General features: G+C 44.5%; 1 protein-coding gene across 1 annotated transcript; it reads left to right on the top strand.

Moving 5' to 3' along the window:
- The first annotated feature begins 9,206 nt into the window (after nt 1-9,206).
- CCDC184 (coiled-coil domain containing 184) lies at nt 9,207-11,543 on the top strand. The gene has a single exon (XM_033222259.1). The coding sequence runs from the start codon at nt 9,740-9,742 to the stop codon at nt 10,322-10,324; it is 585 nt and encodes a 194-aa protein (XP_033078150.1). The 5' UTR covers nt 9,207-9,739; the 3' UTR covers nt 10,325-11,543.
- The last annotated feature ends 10,595 nt before the right edge of the window (nt 11,544-22,138 follow it).

The following is a 22,138-nucleotide window of genomic DNA, read 5'->3' as shown; positions in this document are numbered from 1 at the left end:
CAGAAACAGCCATAGCAAATACATAAATGAGTGTATATGGCTGTGTTCCACTAAAACTTCTTTTTGCAGAAATAAGAAGTGATCTAGATTTGACCCAGGGGTCATAGTTTGCCAACCCCTGCTGTGTATGTAATATGTCTCTCTCTCTCTCTTTCTCTCTCTTTTTCCCTCCCTTCCTCCCTTCCTTCCTTCCTTCCTTCCTTCCCTCCTTCCCTCCCTCCCTCCCTCTTTCTTTTCTTTTCTTCTTTTCTTTTCTTTCTTTTCTTTTCTTTTCTTTTCTTTTCTTTTCTTTCCTTTTCTTTGTGACAGAGTTTCGCTCTTGTTGCCCAGGCTGGAGTGCAATGGCATGATCTCGGCTCACTGCAACCTCTGCTTCCCAAGTTCAGGCAACTGTCCTGCCTCAGACTCCTGAGTAGCTGGAATTATAGGCATGCATCACCACGCCCACTAATTTTTTATTTTTAGTAGAGACAGGGTTTCTCCATGTGGGTCAGGCTGGTCTCACACTCCCGACCTCAGGTGATCCACCTGCCTCGGCCTCCCAAAGTGCCGGGATTATAGGCATAAGCAACCGCAACTAGCCTATAATGTATCTTTTTCATCTGGTTGCTTTTAGAATTTTTTTCTTTATCCTTGGTTTGCAGCAACTTGGTTATGATGTGCATGGGAATGGGTTTATTTGTTTATTCTGCCTGGATTTTATTGAGCTTTCAAATTTGGAAAAATGTTAGCTTTTTTTTATTATTATTATTATTTTTTGAGATGGAGCCTCACTCTCTCTCCCTGCCTGGAGTGCAGTGGCACAATCTTGGCTCACTGCAATCTCCACTTCCAGGTTTAAGCGATTCTCCTGACTCAGCCTCCTTAGTAGCTGAGATTACAGGCACCCACAACCATACCTGGCTAATTCTTGTATTTTTAGTAGACACTGGGTTTCACCATGTTGGCCAGGTCGGTCTCCAACTCCTGACCTCGTGATCCACCCATCTCAGCCTCCCACAGTGCTGGGGTTACAAGCATGAACCACCTTGCCCAGGCTTAGCCTTTATTTAAAAATATACTTTCTTTCTTTCTTTTGAGAAGGAGTTTTGGTCTTGTCGCCCAGGCTGGAGTGCAGTGGCCTTATCTCCGCTCACTGCAAGCTCTGCCTCCCAGGTTCACGCCATTCTCCTGCCTCAGCCTCCCAAGTAGCTAGGACTACAGGCGCCTGCCACCATGCCTGGCCAATTTTTTGTGTTTTTAGTAGAGACGGGGTTTCACCATGTTAGCCAGGATGGTCACAAACTCCTGACCTCAGGTGATCCACCCGACTCGGCCTCCCAAAGTGCTGGGATTACAGGCGTGAGCCACCGCACCCGGCCATATTTTTAAATATACATTCTTAGCCCATGGCTTTTCTGAAATGTCAGTTGCATTACATTAAAATACTTGATGTGCCGCCCAGGCTGGAGTTTGTTGACTATTTGCTTTCTTCCTTTAGGTCTTAGATCTCAAATTACAGCAGTAAGTTTCAAATTACATTATCTCCATCTCTTAGAATCTTTCTCCACAATCTCTCCTTTCTAGGAAGAGAATCTCCCCTAACACACTAGTTTTTTTTTTTTTTTTTTGAGACGGAGTCTCGCTCTGTCGCCCAGGCTGGAGTGCAGTGGCTGGATCTCAGCTCACTGCAAGCTCCACCTCCGGGGTTTACGCCATTCTCCTGCCTCAGCCTCCCTAGTAGCTGGGACTACAGGCGCCCGCCACCTCGCCCGGCTAGTTTTTTGTATTTTTTTTAGTAGAGACGGGGTTTCACCGTGTTCGCCAGGATGGTCTCGATCTCCTGACCTCGTGATCCGCCCGTCTCGGCCTCCCAAAGTGCTGGGATTACAGGCTTGAGCCACCGCGCCCGGCCTAACACACTAGTTTAAGTCCACAAGTATGAACCAGAGAAGCTTATGTCCCACAGATCTCCCTGCAATTTAAACATCAGTGATTTCAATGTGAATAATGTGAAATTGTGAACAGTTTATTATTTAATATACCTGGAGGTGTCTTGGATGATACTCATTGTTCTAATGAGGAGCAAAAGCTTCTAATGCCTTTGGTAAGAGGGAATTGGTTTTTAATAGTATAAGAAGCAGCTGGAAGCCAGTGTGTGATATGGCGATGGATGAACTGGGATGAATGGGAGATTGGATATGTGACTCGGGATCATCCTCTGAGGAGAATCTATCCCGGTTTAATTCATTTGATCCAGGCAATTACCAGTAAATCTCACATACTGTTCCCTTCTGTGTCTTAGAGACCCAGACAACACTGTGGAGAATAACAAGACCTTACTAAAAATGTCTCACTTAGGTTGTTTAGAGACTAACCTCAATTTCTGGAATATTATTTTTCTGATCCATGTTTGCTGTTTGGTTTTAATTTAGTTTTACTCTCCTGGGAAGGCTGATCTTTATATATCTTTTGTTATATATTTGATCAATGTGGGGAGTTTTTATTTGGTTTGGTTTTAGAACAGAAGCAAGGAAAGCAGGCAGCAAGGGACAAAAAGGACTCAATTTTATTACAGTAAAACGTGTAACTCGGTGCTAACACTACCCTAAATCACCATAGTCTACCAGTTTAGGAATATGAAGAGAAGAGGTACACTAGATTTAAAGCATAGTAATCTCTATGCTCATAATGTCCCTTTCTCAGTTGGCTACTACTCTTATAACCAGAAACAGGGTACTTTTTTTTGAGGCTGCCTCCAGCAGAATAAGAATATAAATCAGGAGTTCTCCTTAATATGCAGTATGAAGATACAGGCTTGACTTCATCCCATTCCCTGATAATGCTGAGGGGAGCAGAGAACGTGCATTTCTTTGACCCTGAGTTCTGACAAAACTTGGCCTGGTATCTTTGAGACTTTGATGGGGATAGTGGTGGAATATGCCAAGGGAGGTTAGAGGGGTGGGTAGGTGACAGCTGTCATTTCAAAGCTGCAAGCACTTTTCTATTTTGTAAGAAATGGAGACTTCCATTTGTCTCTGAAGTAAGCATTCCTTTGCTCAAGAAAGGCCACCAACAGGGCCACTTAATAGTGTGACCATAAGCCGTAGATTACCAAAGTAGATGGCTGCAACTGAAAAAGCTAAAATGTTCTTGAAGAAAAAGCAGAGTTGGAGATTCATCTATTCAACACATATTTATTGAGCATCTACCATGTGCCAGGCACTATTCAAGGTGCTAGACATGGCAGTGAAGAAAACAAATCTCGGCCGGACGCGGTGGCTCAAGCCTGTAATCCCAGCACTTTGGGAGGCCGAGACGGGCGGATCACGAGGTCAGGAGATCGAGACCATCCTGGCTAATACGGTGAAACCCTGTCTCTACTTAAAAATACAAAAAACTAGCCAGGCGACGAGGCGGGCGCCTGTAGTCCCAGCTACTCAGGAGGCTGAGGCAGGAGAATGGCGTAAAAAACCCGGGAGGCGGAGCTTGCAGTGAGCTGAGATCCGGCCACTGCACTCCAGCCTGGGTGGCAGAGCAAGACTCCGTCTCAAAAAAAAAAAAAAAAAGAGAAAACAAATCTCTTGCCCTAATGGATCTTACACCCTAGTTGGGAGTAAAATATAAATAAATAATACATAAAATAAATAAGCAAAAATACAGGATAACAGATATTGATAACTGGTGTGGAGAAGAATAAAGCAAAGAAAAGGATTAGAGATCCAGGATGAAAGTGATCCTGGTGCCTTAAAACAAACAAAAGAGCAGGCATTGTGCCTATGAACTGTGGTCAACCATAGAAGATGGAGCTATTTTCATGCAAGACTTCTTAAAATAGGGGCTCAGGGTTCTAGGTGGAAAAGTTGGGAGAAAGGGTCTTTCTCCTCACTTTTGCCTAAGATCTAGCACTTCTACAGTTCTTTGAAGACATGGATTACATTTTGGGGCCCCTGTCCATGGTATCTTCACAAATACTAGTATAGTCTCCATTTGTGTCTGGGCAATGGAAACAGAATGCACCCTTGTAGTGGTTGCTAAACTGTAACTGATAGTGCCTTGCTGACCCTTGAGAATATGTTAGAAATAACTTTTGACACTATTTGGGGGGCCTCTGAGAGAGATGGACTTACTATAACTAGATGTATTAGTAAGAGTGAGACCTACAAAGTTTTGTAGAATTACGTAGGATAGATAGCATGGGCTTCCTCAAGATATGACAGGCAAGGAAGGGCCTGAAAGTTTGCATAAGTCAGTTATGAGGGACATTAAATTCCTAAAAATACCTTTAATGACAGGGAAGTTTATGGCACACATACCATAGTCTCTAGCCTACCATAAATATTTGGACATGATTTCCTTCAAATTGGACTGATACTCTGGGAGAGGCAATTGATCAAACAAAATTGCCCCCATTGAACAGGAATTGCTTTTTTGGGTGGTGCAGCACTATCAGTGCCTGACTTGGGGCCAAACCAGGCTCTGAGCTGTTGCAAAAATGGCAACTTTCTAGGGGCAAAATAATTTATGGAGAAGATGGAAGGTGCTTGAGGCCATGCACCAGGGATCATTGGTGGCTCTGGAGTTCCAAATGCTTCTGTGTCCATGGCCAGTAACCTAGAGACTTGGGTTGGAACTGGTGACATCACAGTGACACTGAATACATGTTTGAATATGCACCGAGAGGGGGAAAAGCCTCTGCAAGTGTTGATCTAAGAGAAGCTGCTGCAGGGGGCAGTGCAGAAAGGGGAGATGGGATGACACCGGCAAAACAGGTTTAATTGGAATGGAGGGTTATTGTCAGTGGAGATTCATATTGCATGAGAAGTTGGAATGTCCCCTGGAATTCTTGCTCTGAGTAAAGTTAATATGGAAGAGAAATAAGGGGTTAGGGGTAGCCTTAAAGACTCCTAAAAACAGTTTGAGGTCACAGAGCAAGCAACTGGAAGTGTAGTTCAGACCTTACATGAGGTGTGAGTAGGTGGCTCACCACATGACCATGTCTATGACGCTAAATAATCTTGAGGTTGTGGACAGTTGGATCACCTCTCCAGTTAGAGGCTCATACAGGCCTAGGGTCTTTGCAAACCACCATGTCCATTTTGCTGTGCGAACGTCGGGGAGATAACAAAGCAGATTGGCTGTAATGCCAGGTAAACCACTCTCTGGTGCTGAGAAAAACTAGTCTATGTGACAGGCAAAACCCACAACAATGCGAATATTCTCAGCCTCTCCATCTTTTCTATGCTCTGAGAAGACCTCTGTAATTGATAGCTGGAGTTCTCAGTACTCATGCAGATTGGAGGAATAAAGGATAGAATCAAAAGAGCTAAAATAAGCTTGGCCTGATTTACGTGAGAAGGACAGGAAGCTGCTGCTTGGAGAAGAGAATAAGAATACATCCAAGAAGTGAGGAGAGCCAGGGAGTGAAAAAGCAAGGGTCAGGCTTGAGAGAAAGTTTGAGGGTGTTTGGGGAGAAAGGAGAGAGACCGGCAGCAACAGCTGTGCCATAATTTGTGGAACAAATAGAGAAGGAAGGAAGACAAGTTTCAGATGTTTTGCTGTGCACTAAGAATGTAAACACCTTTAGAGTTTGCCCAGAGACTGTAATAAAAATCTAAATTGCTTTTTAATGCTTTTGGCGATTGAATATGTTTCTTTTGAATGTGATATCACGCTGCCATGGGCCACAAAGCAGCTCAGCTTCATAAAAGTTATACTTGGGGGATATTGTCTGGGATTTGGGGCCTAAGGTACAGCAGTCAACTGTATCTTGTTTTAGATCATTGCTCTAGAACTGAGTCTAGCCAACATTATCGGATTTATAGTGCAAAAAATACACCAGCTATATAAAGTATAAACTAGAGATACACTAGATACTAGACAGAGGTAAATGGCAGAGCCTCTTCTGAATCCCAATTTTAGTGAGAATATGATGTTTGAAACTAGGTGTACCTGATGGAAACCTGTATGTAGGCAGCATGACGGTCTCTCCCCACCACAGATCGATGACAGTGGGATGAAGGAAGAGAACAGCTAAGGTGATTCCCAGAGGATAATAGAAAAGCAGGAAGCAGAAGCTGTGTAGGGGTTATATTCTCTTATTATGTGGCAGTTCCTCTGAATATTCTAGTAGGATAGCTGGGGTACACATCTGGCCCCCTTTTGCTTAGAAATGGACCCATGCAACTAACTATAGGGCACAGGGATCCAGAGGGCCCAGGCCTGTAACCCAGCTAGCTGACTGAGGCTCTGCCTCTGTTCTCCTTATTTTCCTGAGACTAGACCTTTCTACCTTGTCTCATTTTCACACAGAGTTCCTGAAATGATCTGGTTTTCTATCAGACGCACCAATGTCTCCTTCCTATATTTTCTTTTTCTTTTATCTTTCTTTTTTTTTCTTTTTTCTTTTCTTTTCTTTTTTTTTTGAGACGAAGTTTCGCTCTGTCACTCAGGCTGGAGTGCAATGGTGCAATCTTGGCTCACTGCAACCTCTGCCTCCCAGGTTTGAGCAATTCTCCTGCCTCAGCCGCTGGAGTAGCTGGGATTACAGGTGTCCACCACCATGCCCAGCTAATTTTCGTGTTTTTAGTAGAGACAGATTTCACCATGTTGACCAGGCTGGTCTCAAGCTACTGATCTCAAGTGATCTACCCACCTCAGCCTCCCACAATGCTGGGATTACAGGCATGAGCCACTGCACCTGGTCACCTTCCTAATTTTCAAATCCTGCTACTAGTCCACTCCCCCAGTTACCACCTACCCTTGGCTCTCAAATGTTTGACCTGGAACTTGACTGGACCAGCCACACTGCTTGATCTCTGCATATGTTTCCCATGGTCTTTTGTGCTTCTCCAATAATTTCCCCTCCCTCTGGGCTCAGATCCCTTGTACTCTCAGTGGACTTCACAGCCAGCACCTCTGGACAGCATGATGTAATCTTATGCTGAAAGCCTTGACATAAATGGTATCCTCAACAATTGTGGCAAAAGGCCTTATATGATGACATACCACAGCTCCTTCTGTATGGGGGCTATGCTTAATGTAAGCTTATGGGATTTCAAAGATGAGAGGTCCCCCACTGGGACAGAGTCACTCTTTGTAGGTAGAAGGCAGGGATATGCCTGAACTGGCAAGATGAAATCTTCCATGTGAAGTGCTTGTCAAGAGATGTAAAGTAACAGACCCAGACAGAAAGCCTGAAAGCCATGACAGTCTTTTCTGGCTATAGCAGAGCTCTCCTGGGAAGGATGAAAGCAGGGCTGAACCCATAAGCCCTGAGAACATGCTTGCTGTAGTATAATCAGAAACTAATGCTGTGTAAGCTCAGTTGTTTTCATGTGTCCTGTCTATTTCTAGCTTTCCTATAGTTGTTAATAAAGTCTCTCTGTAAATACCAGCCCACTTCAGCTGTGCCTATGGAAACCAAGGAAAAACATTTCTGTCCTCTCCTGAGCCAGAGTTTCAGGAGTAACTAAGGTGTCATTACCACTTATTGGGTATATAGCAGAGGTAGCAGTCCTAACCAAGATGAGAGTGCTAGAAATCTGTAGAATGAAGGAAGAAATGAGCAAGCAAATAGGACTGAATCATTAGTTTCAGAAAATACAACACCGTGTTTTTAAAATTTGTTCATGTATTTGTTTTGGGAAATCAAATTTCTAATGGCTGCATAATACTTTATATAGGAGCAATTTTGCCTTAGTTTATTTAAACATTCTGCTCCTGGTCATTTAGGATAGTCCCCACTTGTTTCTATTTTAATAGCAGTAAGATTGGTATAGGCCAAACAGTCCTCTAGTGTCACAAAAGTTTCCCTGGGCCAGTCTCACTCTTCATCACCAACCACATAATCAGGGAAACCCAAAGGTAACACATTTGCTGTAACTGAACCGCCAGTCTACAAACACCTTTCCCTAGTTCTTCTCTATCTTGAAGTGACATGGTTTGTTTCTCTTCCCCAGATTTATTCTTGTGAACTTCATTTTTGGTTTCTGATCACTTGGCTTCCCTAATTTCCTAGGGTCATTATTAATGTGCTCTGCCCAGGTGCTGATTCCTTCTCAATCTGGAATCATATACATATATTAAAGACAATGTTTTTCTTCCTCTGCCTTTCCTTCTCCACACCTTAAATAGGGAAAGGGGTTGTCACAAAGGTTGTGGATATTCAGTGTATGTCTGAACTTGGGCACTGAAAGAGAGAGCGGGAATTACTCTAACACACAGCCATCCCATCCATCCCCTCCATGCAACCGTCAACAGTTTACCTTTTCACCTGTGAGATGATGCAGAGTGTTATTCGGAATTAGAAATAATATTATAGACTATCCAGTTCAATTCCCTAACAGATGAGGAAAATGATGTGGCCAAGGTCTCTGAATGAATAAGAGGCAGAAACGAAACTGAATTCGGGTCTCCTAAAACCCACTACGTTTGGCTTGGAGAGTTCCGGATGAGAGCATGGGACTTGGTGGTTTTTGTTATTCATTCAATAACTATATTAAACGTCTACATACTAGGTGCCAGGCACTATTTTAGGAGCTGGGGATTCCGTGATGGAGGATGCAGGGGAGACAAAAATCTCTGCCCTTATGGAGCTTTCATTGTCAAAACTTAAGTACTTGGCCTGCCCATCCAGGACAAACTCCCAGGGACCTGGGTAGGAGCGGTACGGTCTCATAAAGGAGGGAGTCCCATCCTTTCCCAGCTCCGGTGATTTCTATAGAGAGAGGGCTGATTTACTGCAGAAACCTCCGTAGTGCCCTCCTCCTCCTGCCTCTGCACCGCCAGGCCCGGTGGGGCCGGCTCCAGAGCGCCACCGTGCCCCAGCTCAACTCTGGGATGATTAGCATCAGCCTCTCTACCCTCTCCACTTCCCTGCGCACCGCTGGAGGACAGGGAGGCAGGTCTCGACTTTAGCGCCATCCTCTGAGAAAGGAATGCGGGCTGGAAAAATCCTTCCAGGGCAGTCGCGCTGGGTCTCATACCCCGGCTAGCGGAGGGACGATCTCTCCCGGACTTGGAGGTTTATGCAGCAAACGGCTCTCTCATGCTTCCCTATTAAACATTGCAACCACACACTTTCCAGCCTCGGCCGAAGCCACTGCAGCGTCCCCTCTCCTCCCCCCACCTCGCTAGTCCAGACTCCACAGCCCCACTGCAGCTTCCAGCCATCCTCCCTTTTTCTTCTCCACTTCCTGGTTACCATGGAGACACACGTCATTTACGTGCCGTGCGTCGCCTTGGAAACAGAGGAGCAGCCGCCGCGCCGCCGGGAGACCAGCCCCAGCTGCTGCTGCCACACTCGCGGGCGCTGCCCGTTAATGGCCTGGGGGAGTCCCGAGCGCTACGCGCCGCTGGCCTCAGCCTGGACCCGGACCCCTCCGCGAGAGCGTCTGTGACCCAGGGAACCGGCAGGCGCTCTCTGCTTGTGGCGCCCAGAGGGCGGCGCTGACACGGGCGCAATCCGGGAGGTGAGGCAGGGCAGGGCACTTTCGTCCCGGGGCGAGCCCAAGAGACGCCGGCTCTGGGACCCTCTCCGGGTTCTCGTCCCGCCGCCTCTTCTCGGCCTCCCGCGACCCAGCCCGCGCCCTCTGCCCAGGACTAGTCTCTCACGTCCGCTCCCAGCCAGTCTCGGGAGCCTCCGCTTCCCTCCGCTCCTCCCCACCCCTCCCAAGACCTCCCCCCTCCACCCCCTCCCCCACCCCGAAGGCCGGGCTGGACGCGACCCAGAGCCGCCGCCACCCGCTTCTGCCACTCAATGGAGGACGGTCTGCTGGAGATCATGACCAAGGACGGCGGCGACATACCGGCGCCCCTGGAGGTGTCCACCGTGCCGGCCGTGGGGGACGTGATCTCCGGGGAGTACAACGGCGGCATGAAGGAACTGATGGAGCACCTGAAAGCCCAGCTGCAAGCCCTGTTTGAGGACGTGAGGGCCATGAGGGGGGCCCTGGACGAGCAGGCCTCGCACATCCAGGTGCTCTCGGACGACGTGTGCGCCAACCAGCGAGCCATCGTCTCCATGTGCCAGATTATGACCACTGCGCCCCGCCAGGGCGGCTTGGGCGTGGTCAGCGGCAAGGGGAGCTTCCCGAGCGACCCCCAAGAGCCGGAGACTCCTTCACCTGGAATTGGGGACAGCGGCTTACTGGGTCGCGATCCCGAGGACGAGGAGGACGAGGAAGAAGAGAAGGAGATGCCCAGCCCCGCCACACCCACCAGTCACTGTGAGCGCCCCGAAAGTCCCTGTGCTGGTCTCCTTGCGGGGGACGGGCCACCTATGGAGCCCCTCGACATGCCCGACATTACCCTGCTGCAACTGGAGGGCGAGGCCTCCCTGTGAGGGGACTCCGTGGGGCACTACCTTCTCGGGCTGTCTTTGGGTTTCCGAGTGCATGACGCGAGGGGACTGAACGGCGCGGTGCGGCATGCTTCCCTTGGACAGCTGCTCTTGTGGGTCAGGCAGAGAGAGAGACTCCCTCGAGGAAGGATTTGTAGGGTGAAGGACTTTGGGAGCATCAAGAATTCTTTCTGCCCAACTAAGCGAATTATAGCAAACTGCGGAAAGGTGAGGCTCCGGGAGAGGAAGCGCCCATCTCTGGACTCCCATCCAAACCTATCCTGTCCTTTCCCCCTCCCCAGACAACAGGAGAACCCCGGAAATGTGTAAATAAAATTCTGCTTTTTCTATTCTGAAAAAGGACTTATCTAGGACCATGGCAAATAATCTCTAACAATTTGCCTAGAAATTAAGGAATTGGGGGTATTCTGTTCTGGCAACAGGAAATTTACCCTTCTGCTGAAATCCAAGATATTCAGTGCTCTGCAGAAGCCTCTCCCCCTCACAGATCTCTGCGGCTGCTGATTGGTAAAGGAAGCTTGAGGAGGGAACTGCAGCCCTAGGAATCTGGGTGAATGGGGTTCCAAGGGCCCCTAGGCTGGGAGGAGCTGGCTATGAATGTGCATGAAGACATAATAGCTCAACCTCTAGGATTCTGCATGCAGAGCGGATCCGCCTTGTCACTGACTTCATCTGGGATTGCTTTTCCACTCACTGGGGCTTAGAGAACAAAGAGCCCAGTTCACAGGCAGAGACTCGGGGGTGCTCAGCAGCAGCCCAGATTTAGGGGACATTTGAGGGACTCTTGGGGCCGCAGCCAAAAACTGTCTCTCCTGGCTACACCTGCTTAACTTCAGTTCCTTTTTCTGTCAATATGTCCCTGCCCGCTGCCTCTCGGTGTTGCCTTCATAATGTCTTGTGTGTGTTATGTGTGTCTACTTGTGTAGTAGTGTGTGAGCCCTTAGGGGCAGGGCTTGTGGCTCTGATGTTAGGTTCAGGGGGCTTCAGACCCTTCTATGAGCTCCAAGCTATCATGGCGCTTTTCCCTCCCTCTTCTCCCAACCAGGGCATGGAGCATGTGGCTGTCCTGAGGTTCTTTTACTGATGTGCCGCCCTCCCACCTCCTCAAGTGGTGACTTTGTGTGCCCTCCCCCTCCTTTGTGTATTCCTTCTCAATACTTTCCTTGGTGTTAACCTTAATAAAAAGGCGTCATCTCCCCTCCTTGCTGACTGGTACTAGAGGGATATCAGGGTTGGGCTTAGTGGGAACTGCAGGGACCATACCTTCCCTCCTCTCTCCTTGCCTCCAGTTCAAGGAGTTGACTGTTCCTGTCCTGGTTGGGACAGACAGGCATTGCCAGCTCCGCCTGCTTTCCCTTCTGTCCTGGACCTTGACCTCAAGCTGCCCTGGGGAAGGAGGTGGTAAGTGTTGAGATTCCCTTGCTAACATGAGTTTTTAGTAGCCAGAACTCCAAATGTGCAGGAGACTTCTTTTTCAGTGAAGCATCTGGCCCCTGGGAGATGATTTCCAAATCTGCGTCCTGGAATGGCAGGTACTGCACCTGTTCCGTGGAGGAAGTGGGGTGGGGGTATTGTTCTGGAGGGATTACCTGGGATCTCTGGAAATACAGTGACACATCACAAAGGGAAACCACAATAACTGCCTCAGGCCTCTAGTGGAGAACCCGGGGAAGGTGTTCCCCAGAGGGCTTGACTGACAGCTCTAGTCTACTCCCTTGGGCAATGGAGACCCTGAACAAAATTTGAGAGCAGAATGAGCTAGGGTGCTGTGTGTGTGTGTGTGTGTGGTGTGTGTGTGTGTGTGTGTGTGTGTATGTGTGTGTGTGTTTTCTTGCTGCTGGTAGCTGCGGAGTGGTGGAAAGAGAGAGCACTAAAGACACAGATCTGGACTTAAATCTCAGTTCCAACACTGAATTGAGTGCTCAAGGCTTAGTTTCTGGATATGTAAAATGGGAACAAAAAGTTGTTGGGGAGAAAAATATACAGGACTCCTAAGAAGTCTTGTGCAAATGTTAGTTTCCTTATAGTTTTATTGGAGTAGGGGGGTGGTGGTGACTGGCTCCTCTGGGAAAACAAAGCTACCCAGGGAAGGCTCTAGAAACTTTCTTTTTATATAATCTTTTCCTATCTAAAGAATCCTTGAGGCTGGGCGCAGTGGCTCACAACTGTAATCCCAGCACTTTGGGAGGCCAAGGCGGGTGGATCACCTGTGGTCAGGAGTTCGAGACCAGCCTGACCAACATGGAGAAGCCACGTCTCTACTAAAAATACAAAATTAGTCAGGCGTGGTGGCACATGCCTGTAATCCCAGCTACTCGGGAGGCTAAGGCAGGAGAATCATTTGAACCGGGGAGGCGGAGGCTGTGGTGAGCCAAGATTGTGCCATTGCACTCCAGCCTGGGCATCAAGAGCCTTTGTCTCAAAAACAAAACAAAAAAAAAAAAACAAAAAAAAAACCCTTATCCTTCTTTAGAATTAGATATTAGGTATTCTATCTAATTCTACTTATCTGATTCTATCTACAGAATTCTAGTTATTTAGAATTAGATGGAGCTAAGGAAAGGGGAATGGTAAGATTCCTAAGCTAGCTTTTCATCATAAATGAAAGGGACATGATGAATGTCATGTAACTACGGGCCAAAAACGTCTTGGGGCAGTCAGCCCTAAACACAGAGGCTGGCCAGAGGAATCTTGAGTTATGCAGTGACTGGGGAATGTGTATTGGGGGCCCTAGAGAGAGCTGCTAAAGTATGTAAGTGGGAAAGTGTCTCTGAGGACTGGGAGATAGGTTCCTATTATAGTTCCAGCAGTAGGCACTAAGAAAAACAATAATAACTGTCATTTATTAAGCATCTACTATGTGCCAGAAACTGCACCCAATTTTATCTCCCAACAGCCCTATGAAATAGGTACTATTATTATTTTCTTTTTTTTTTTTTTTTTTTTTTGAGATGGAGTCTCGCTCTGTCGCCCAGGCTGGAGTGCAGTGGCCGGATCTCAGCTCACTGCAAGCTCCGCCTCCCGGGTTTACGCCATTCTCCTGCCTCAGCCTCCCGAGTAGCTGGGACTACAGGCGCCCGCCACCTCGCCCGGCTAGTTTTTTGTATTTTTTTTAGTAGAGACGGGGTTTCACCATGTTAGCCAGGATGGTCTCGATCTCCTGACCTCGTGATCCACCCGTCTCGGCCTCCCAAAGTGCTGGGATTACAGGCTTGAGCCACCGCACCCGGCCTATTATTTTCATATAACAGTTCAGAAACAGACTCTAAGACACTCAGGGTCACAGGCTAGTACTTGGCAGAGCCAGGACTTAAACCCAGGTCTGTCTGATCTAAAAAGCCCTAGATGGAACCACTTTGCTAATTGCTCTTTCATTTGGATCTTCAGAGAGGAATCTTCATATTGGAGAAATAAGGGTATTTCTCCAATCGAGCCTAAACGAATCCTGAAAAGGAAACAACCTTAGTTTTGGTTACTTTTCATCTTCTTAGTTGGAAAAAGAAATTGCAGTTCAGATTTTGGTTAGCGACCCTTCCCAGAGTCCAGTGGGTGGTAATATAATAATAGCACCAAGAAGACGGCCTCCTGGACCTGTTCCAGGAGGAAGAAGCTGATGCTCCCAAGTGTTCTCTCACACAGCTCCATTCTTGTGCCTCTTTCCCACTCCCTATATTTCAGATTCTCCAGAGTCTGACATGAATCCCAAGGGCAACTTAGGGTGGGCATGGTGGCTCACACCTGTCATCCCAGCTACTTGGGAGACTGACATAGGAGGATCACTTGAGCCTAGGAGATTGAGGTTGCAGTGAGCCATGATTGTGTCACTGCACTCCAGCCTGGGCAACAGAGTGAGACCATGTCTCAAAAAAAACCCAAGGGCAGTTTAGCTCGTTAGCCTCTGTAGAACATTCTGGCAGAGTCTTTTAGTCTTTGACTCCAGTTCCCCTTCTTATGCCCACTGTCCTCAGTCCCTTAAGGCCTCTTTGAAGTTCTTTAACCATTGCCCCTCAAGTCCCAGATGACAAAAATCTCTCCAGAAAAAGCGATCCTTCAACCTTATTCAGTCACCTGCACCCAGCATCTCACAAGGATCCAGCAGAGGTAGGAGGTCCTTGTTTCTTCCTATTCCCCACTCTTCTCTTGCATTTCTCCTTTGTAATGCCTCCCGGCCTCTTCTCTGATGAGTGAGTGTCAGCTGGGATTCCTAAGCGCAGACTCATGGGCAAGGGTCACAGTTGAACTGCAGAGGGCCACAACCCCTTGAAATTGAATGCAAAGTCATTTAAGTATGTACATTCTCTAGAGAAAGGTACATTGTTTCAACTTTATTCTTAAAAAATAAGAATTAAGTTAAAAAAAATAAGAATCACTGAGATAAAGGGTAATGAGACTTTTTAACTTGAGAAATACCCTAGGGGAAATGACTTTTCCTGAACCTGGTACCCTTGGCACCTTTTCCTAATTTTTACAGAAATCTGATTACTCACCATCTAATCAACACATTCAAATTTTGTTGACACCCATGGTGTGCTAAAAATCCTGTCTCCCAATACTTCCAAGTCTGCTAGTACTTGGAGTTTGCTGGAGCACTGCTGATGTGGAGGTGAGGAAATGGCCCTCGCCATGGCTTCATACCGTTTTATGTCTGGGGCCAACACATGCTGTGCTGCATGTAACTCATCACAACTCTTTCAGTTTCTGGCACTCCCGTCTCACACTGGTTTAAGGGGCTTCTCTGAGGGTTTAGCTCCTATTCTCAAGATGAAAACATGTATAGCTTCATAGAAGTAAGCTACAGTTTTATCCTGGTACGGCTAAAATCTGCTCTTAGAGAAACTGTTATTTCCCTAAGAGATGTAAGCTGACCTCCAACATGAACACTTAGTTTTACATGATCTCAGGATCACCATAAATGATAGTCTGTGTTTGATACGTATGATGAAATGGCTCACCTAGTAGTTTTCCCTGAACTAAGGAATAGTCCTTACCCAAATATATTTAGATGTATACTTCTTGCAGGACATAAAATTGCTTGCATCTTTGAAAAGGCAAGTTTTCAAAAGCATCTTCCTCATTTATATGCCTTGAAGAATAAATTCAGCCAGGATACTTTGCTATGGTAAGAAATGTTTTTGAACAAAAGACATGTTTTTGAATCCTTTATTCCAGCTACCATTTCCCCCTCACATTTAGACTGTCCCCAGAAAGTGAATTCTCTTTCTGCTTGGAAGCACTGTGCTTGCAGAAGGAATCCTGCTCTGTAAATAATGCTGTAATGGTGCCACCTGTCGGGGAATAGGGACATTACAAGGGGAGCCTCTAAGGGAATTTATGGCTTTCACTTCAGCAAGCACTTTCAGATACCTGCTAAAGGCCTGGTTCTCTGCCAAATGGTGGGTGGCGAGGAGAGAAGGGAAAGTAAATAAATAGAATGTATTTGAAGAATGTAAAAGAGCAACTGCAATAAACTCTTGACTGGTCTTCCCTGGCCTTGCTCACATACCATTCATCCGAAGGTTAATCTTCCTAAACCAGAGCTCTGACATTCATTCTTCTCAGAAATCTGTGTGTCCCTAGTGCTTCCTAAGCTAAGTTTAAAATCCAGTGGGCGTGGGAGTCAAGGTACTCCCTAATTAGGCCCGGAATATTTTTTAACCTGTATATTTCATTTCCCAACTACATCTTCTAGACACCATCCCACCAGGTGAGAAGCCCATATCATCCAAGTCAAAGCTGGAAATGATTCCCAAGGGTATCCCAGTTTCTTTAATCCCTGAGTGAGCTGTCTAAATGAGCATCCTCTGGCCTCAATTCCATATCTCTCAGTCATTCTTTCCAAGTGCAGTCGGATGCACATCTCCTCCAGAAAAAGGACTTCTGCAGCCTGGGCCACCTGCACCATCCTCTCAGAGGTGTTCCCCACCTCCCCTTGCCCCTTTTCCCTCTCCCGTGCTACCTGTGAATGGGAAAGCCACAGAAATAGCATGCAAACCTTTGACTATGAATTTGTGCATTTATTTCAAGGAGTAGGGTTCATAATTTTCATCAAATTATTAAAGAAGCCTGTAAAGTCAGAAAGGGTAACTCTAGTCAAAATGTGCTACTCACCATTTCCCAGAAATGCCCCTCATTTTCCTGCATCTGGTTCTCTGGTCATTCTCTTTACTTACCTGCTCCATCATGTCTGTTAGTTAGAATTCTATTGGTTCTCTAAAGCCCTTCTCTAATGCTACTTACCTCGTGGAGCCTTTCCTGATGTGCTCTCTTCCTCCTCAAAATGTCTAAATCTTTTTCTTTGTACCTATTTGGGGGATGGTAACTGCATTTTGCCTTACTTCTATTATTCCTTATGTGCTTTTACGTTCTCCCTTCTGGATTATCAGTTATCTTGAGAGCTGGAACTGCTTTCTCATTTTTATAGTCTCTGAAGTATCTACTTTATTGACTTTAAGGCACCATTGACTGTATGGCATCCTATTTTAGGTACCATTAAGAAAGGAAAAAATACTGTCAAACTATCACTATGATTTATCATTTATATTTTAAAGTTTCATTCTTATTTAAATAACTCTTTTAGAGTTGTTTAGGAATAGAACTTAAAAAAAATCACTACTATGCACTGAAATAACTAAGTCCTTATGGTATTATTTAATTTTTTTCACATTGAGTCTGACACTTGAATCACTTTTTGACTCAGAATTGTTGATGCATTTTCCCATGCATTTCTATTCTCTGGGCCATTTTGAATAATCATGAAGTGGCATTTCTTAAAGAAAAAAATAAAGTCCTCTACTACTGGCTATGGGAATTTCTTCCAGGCTACAATACCTAGTATGCAAGTTTTAATGCTGGCACATTTTTTGATCTTGCTAGAACATGTTCAGGGAAGGTGTTCAGACAACAACTAGGACTAGTATTCCTTCAAATGGTCATTAAATGGTTGATTAACCGAAACATCAAGGGATTATAGATTTGCAGTCATGCCACTTAGGATAACAACTAGGATCAGGCATGTATATGCAATGACAACTGTGTCATGACTGCTGCGTGGCCAACAGTAATTGAAGGCTGCCATCAATTATAAGACACATTCCATTTCAGAGATGTTACAATGTGGGGTCTGGGAAAGTCTGTCTGGAATTAGTAGTAAGGGACCTTTCTTATAATAGGCAGAAAATGTGTATAATTGAAACTTAAGTATATAACATCTAAAGAATTACAAGATTTTAGAGCTGGGCATAAAAAAACACACGTTACCACCCCTTAGAATCTTAGAAAATGTTATTGGTGAAATAAACTTTAGTGATGATCACACAGCAATTTTAGTTTTATTTATTTATTTATTTATTTTGGATACAGTCTTACTCTATTGCCCAGGATGGAGTGTAGTGGCACAATCTCAGTTCACTGCACCTCTGACTCCTGGGTTCAAGTAATTCTCCTGCCTCAGCTACCCGAGTAGCTGAGATTACAGGCATGTGTAACCACACCTGGCTAATTTTCGTATTTTTAGTAGAGATGGGGTTTCACCATGTTGCACAGGCTGGTTTCGAACTCCTGACCTCAAGCTATCTGCCCACCTTGGCCTCCCAAAGTGCTGGGATTATAAGTGTGAGCCACTGCGCCAGGCCTCACACAGCCATTTTGTATGTAACTCAGACGTCTGAAGGGAGTACCCATGTCTGTTAAGAATCTGATTAAATTTGACCCGAATTTCAGTTCCAAACCTGGGAAGTCCAAAGCATTCCATACAATTTCTGTAATGTCCCATAGTTTATTTTCCTCTTGATTCTCCACATGTCTCAGGCCTTACCTAATTGTAAAGCTAGGCAAGTTGTACAGTAAGAGTCATAGTGGCATTTTATGAAGGATTTAGGAGGTCTAACAACCTTTGAATTTTACAACTTTTCTTGCATAAATTCCCTTTCACAAGTCCTTTCATGACTTACACAGATCACCTACCACATGCTTGGACTATCTTACTTGCCCTAAACATCCCTCTTTTTAAACAACCAGTCATTTTGCTTTAGGATAATAATTTACCATACAAGATCATTTCTTATATAAAATCTCTTTTCTTTATAACCTTCTTTGCATAGCTAGGGGGCATGGCTAATTCCACATGTCCCCAGGCTTTATCTAGAATTTAATTGCTTCAAGGTAGGTAAATTGAACAATTTCCAAAAGTCAAAGAAGCAGTTTATGACCTTAAAACATTTAGAAAACCTAATATCTGACCTAATTTAGACCAAATATCTAAATTTTGAAGACATTTTTATTTTACCAATAGTCTTTAAAACTGTCTTTATTTTTGAAAGTTTACCATAGTCACATGAACTAAAAAGCATTAGTTTTAATTTTTCTGAGAAAATATTTAAGTGCTTTTCTTTAAGCCAATTAATAGAGCTCTTTTATATAAACATTACACACACAATACATATAAATACAAAGACAGAAGATCCTGTAGTTGTAAGGTTTCTCATTTGCCAGTTTTTAAGTTTCTTTTTAAGGCACGCAGTTTTTAATGGCTTAATAAGCAGACACAGATGGAAGGAAAAACAGATTTCCAGAAATTAAGGATCTCATTTTTATACCAGATCCTGGATTCCAAAAAGAGAGAATCAGCCCATCCCCAACCCCTCGCATCCACACCCCTGAGTCCATGCAGGCTGCCTCAGTTTCATTCCTTATCAACTGTAGGACTCATAAAAACCCTTTCATTGGTTTCAAGAAGAACTATTACATAATCCTGCTAGGCATTTAAAATATTTTACAGTAGATCGAATAGGAAAATGGAGGTGGGTGGGGTAGGGATGCTGGGGAAAGTCCCATGAAGAAGTTTAGGCCTTTAACAGGCTCCTCCACCCCACCCTTCCTTCCTTTCTTTCTGCTCCTGCCTACTTGCTCAGCATTACCAGCGCATTCTCATATTTTGAGAAAAATAGTTTCTTTCACACGTAGCCCCCCGGGTAGGGGAATTTTATCTTATTTTTACCCCAAGTACTTCATTAAAAAGTACAGCCTCCTTCTAAGAGAATTGCGGTGAGCAAATATTAATTATGTCATTGTACATAACTAAGGAAATGGGTGATATGCCCAAGGTTACACAGTTAATGACAGTGTTAGGAACAGAAGCCTGTTCACCTGAACTATAGAAGAATTTTTTTTTTTCCCATTAAATGGTACTACACTTTAATCTGCTATAAATGGTTACAATATGCTAAGGAAAGCTTATCGTGATTTGAATCCAGCTTTGAGAATAAAGAATCAAAAATTTTTTTACAGTGGGTGAATAATTGTTATCAGCATGATGGAAAAATACACCCAAAAAGAGAACCATGACTGAGTGAATTTGTCAGCAAGTGTTTACCAACTGCCTGCTATGTGTCATTGAAGGCCATGGGCACTGCAGCAGACTCCAGGAAGTCATGGTCCCTGCCTTTAAGGAGCTCACAGTCTAATTATAAGAGAATAATTGAATTGAGACGGAGTGTTCTTGAATCGGGACAGAGTGCTTCTCGGAAGATCAAAGGGAAAATCTGTTTTCTATAAGCATTGCCCACTAAATTGAAAGCACTTCAGTTTTAAAATGGGAATGGTGTGTGTGTGGGAGGGGCAGGTGTGTATGCAGGTGGGACAAGGTAAAATGGAGAAGAAATTTAAAAAAATGTGTGATGTTAACTGTGGGCTTGTAAAAATAATTTTTTTTTTAAAAAAGGAAGTTAAAAAATGCTCAGAAAAGCCACGACATTTTGTGCTACAGAGGACATCAAGTATGACACTGGAGGAAGAGCCATGGCAGAGGCAGCATCCTAGTAATTTTCTGGAAAAAGTAAGTACAATGGAGTTGGCAAAACAAAACAAAAAACCTACGTATGGTGTCCACACCAATGCACAAAATACAGGTAATAAAACAATAGAATTTTAGATTTTATATGATGAGGAAAATAAAATCTCATACAGAAACATGGTAGGATGGGATTCACACCTGGAACCTGGCAGGGAAAAAGGTACAGTATGTTGCTCCATAGAAACAGAACTAAGCTCTGATGCGCAGCTAAAAAAGGATTGCAGGTTATGGGACACACACCATGTGTTTGTGGGAAACCTGCTTCTGGGTAAGAAGCAGCTTCTTTGCTGTGATCTGCAGAAAATTAGCCCTTGCCCCGGCATTTGTAAAATTCAGGAAGAAAAGAGGGAAAAAAAGGGCAAGTAAGGGATGAAGGAAGGAAAGAAAGAGATAAAAGAAAATAAGTGCAAGGAATGAAATAAAAACAAAAGAAAATGATAGAAGAAAAGTCAGAGTAGCCCTTTACATCACGAAGGTAGAGTCTTGTGTGGGCTTTTTATATTATTGAGCATGGAAACAAGAAAGGAATCGTTTAGGTAAATATAAAGGAGAGGAAATAAGTCACGTTTTTAAAATGTGCCAAGGCTAACAAAACAGATACATAAATTGGATTACAGATCCCAGAAGCAAATAATGAAACCGGCACAAAACCAAGTTCCAGAATCGGAGGATATGTTATCTGACGTAAATGTCATTCCTCAGAAGGAAGAGGTGACATAGTACAGATTGCTATTCTGGATCTAATTCTGACCCACAAAGATGGAACTGATTAGTGAAATGGAAGTGAAGAAAAATCTTTGAGAGAAAGTAACCATGTCACTGAGTTTCTGGTAGCCAAGGAAATAAGGTGAAATATGTGTCCAAGGTTATGAAAAACTTGACTTCAAATAGTGAAAGGCTATGATTTTCATAGCTTGAGACTGTATGGGGGAAAAGGTTCAAAGAGGGTTAAATTCAGTCAGAACAGTGACTTTGGAGTTCAGTGACAATGGAATGCCTAGAGAGACCTCACCAGTGAATTCAGATTGAGAGATATCTGACAAAGAATAAGCACAACTAAGAAAGTGGTACCCATATTTCAACATTTTAAAAGTGCAAGTCATAAAGCAAAAGCTGGGGAGTTTTATTATGAAAAAATCAAGGATTTCTGTTCCATAAAGGGCATTATTAACCAAGTTAACAGGCAGATGGCAGGATGGAGAATACATTTGCTTTGTCTAAAACTGACAAGGGTGTAATATCACTCTAAAATATATAAGGAACTCCTGCAAATGAACAGGAAAAAGCAACCCAATTTTTTAAAAAAAGGAGCAAAGAATATGAACAGGCAGTTAATTGCAGAGGAGAAAGCTAATAAATATATGGAAATTTATATTAGTAATCAAATGCAAACTAAACAAATAATGAGCTATCACTTTATTCCTATCAAACCAGTGATTAGAAATCTAGAAGACAGCAAGTGTTGGCTGGGTGCAGTGGCTCTTGCCTGTAGTCCCAGTATTTTGGGAGGCCAATGCGGGAGAACTTCTTGACCCCAGGAGTTTGAGACCAGCCTGGGCAACACAGTGGGATCCCACTTCTACAAAAAAATTTTAAAAATTAGCTGAGCATGGTGGTATGCGCCTATAGTCCCAGCTACTCAGGAGGCTGAAGCAGGAGGATCGGTTGAGGCTGGGAGGCTGCAGTGAGCCATAATTATACCACTACACCCCAGCCTGGAGAGCAGAGTGAGACTCTGTCTCAAAAAAAAAAAAAGAAAAAAAGAAAAAAAGGAAAGAAAAAGAAAAATTGCAAGTGTTGTCAGATGTGGAAATACAGAATCTTGCACTGCTGCAAGATTGGTTCCACCACTTTTGGAAAGCAATATGGCATTACTCGGACACATTAAACAGATTCATACCCAGTAGCCCAGCAGCAATTCCTCCCCTAAGTAACATAAAGCAAAT

The sequence above is a fragment of the Trachypithecus francoisi genome, unplaced genomic scaffold, assembly GCF_009764315.1.
Source record: "Trachypithecus francoisi isolate TF-2019V2 unplaced genomic scaffold, Tfra_2.0 Lachesis_group11, whole genome shotgun sequence".
In the NCBI taxonomy this organism is placed as follows: domain Eukaryota; kingdom Metazoa; phylum Chordata; class Mammalia; order Primates; family Cercopithecidae; genus Trachypithecus; species Trachypithecus francoisi.
The sequence above is the reverse complement of the archived record's forward strand: the minus strand, read 5'-3'. Positions and strand labels throughout refer to the sequence as shown.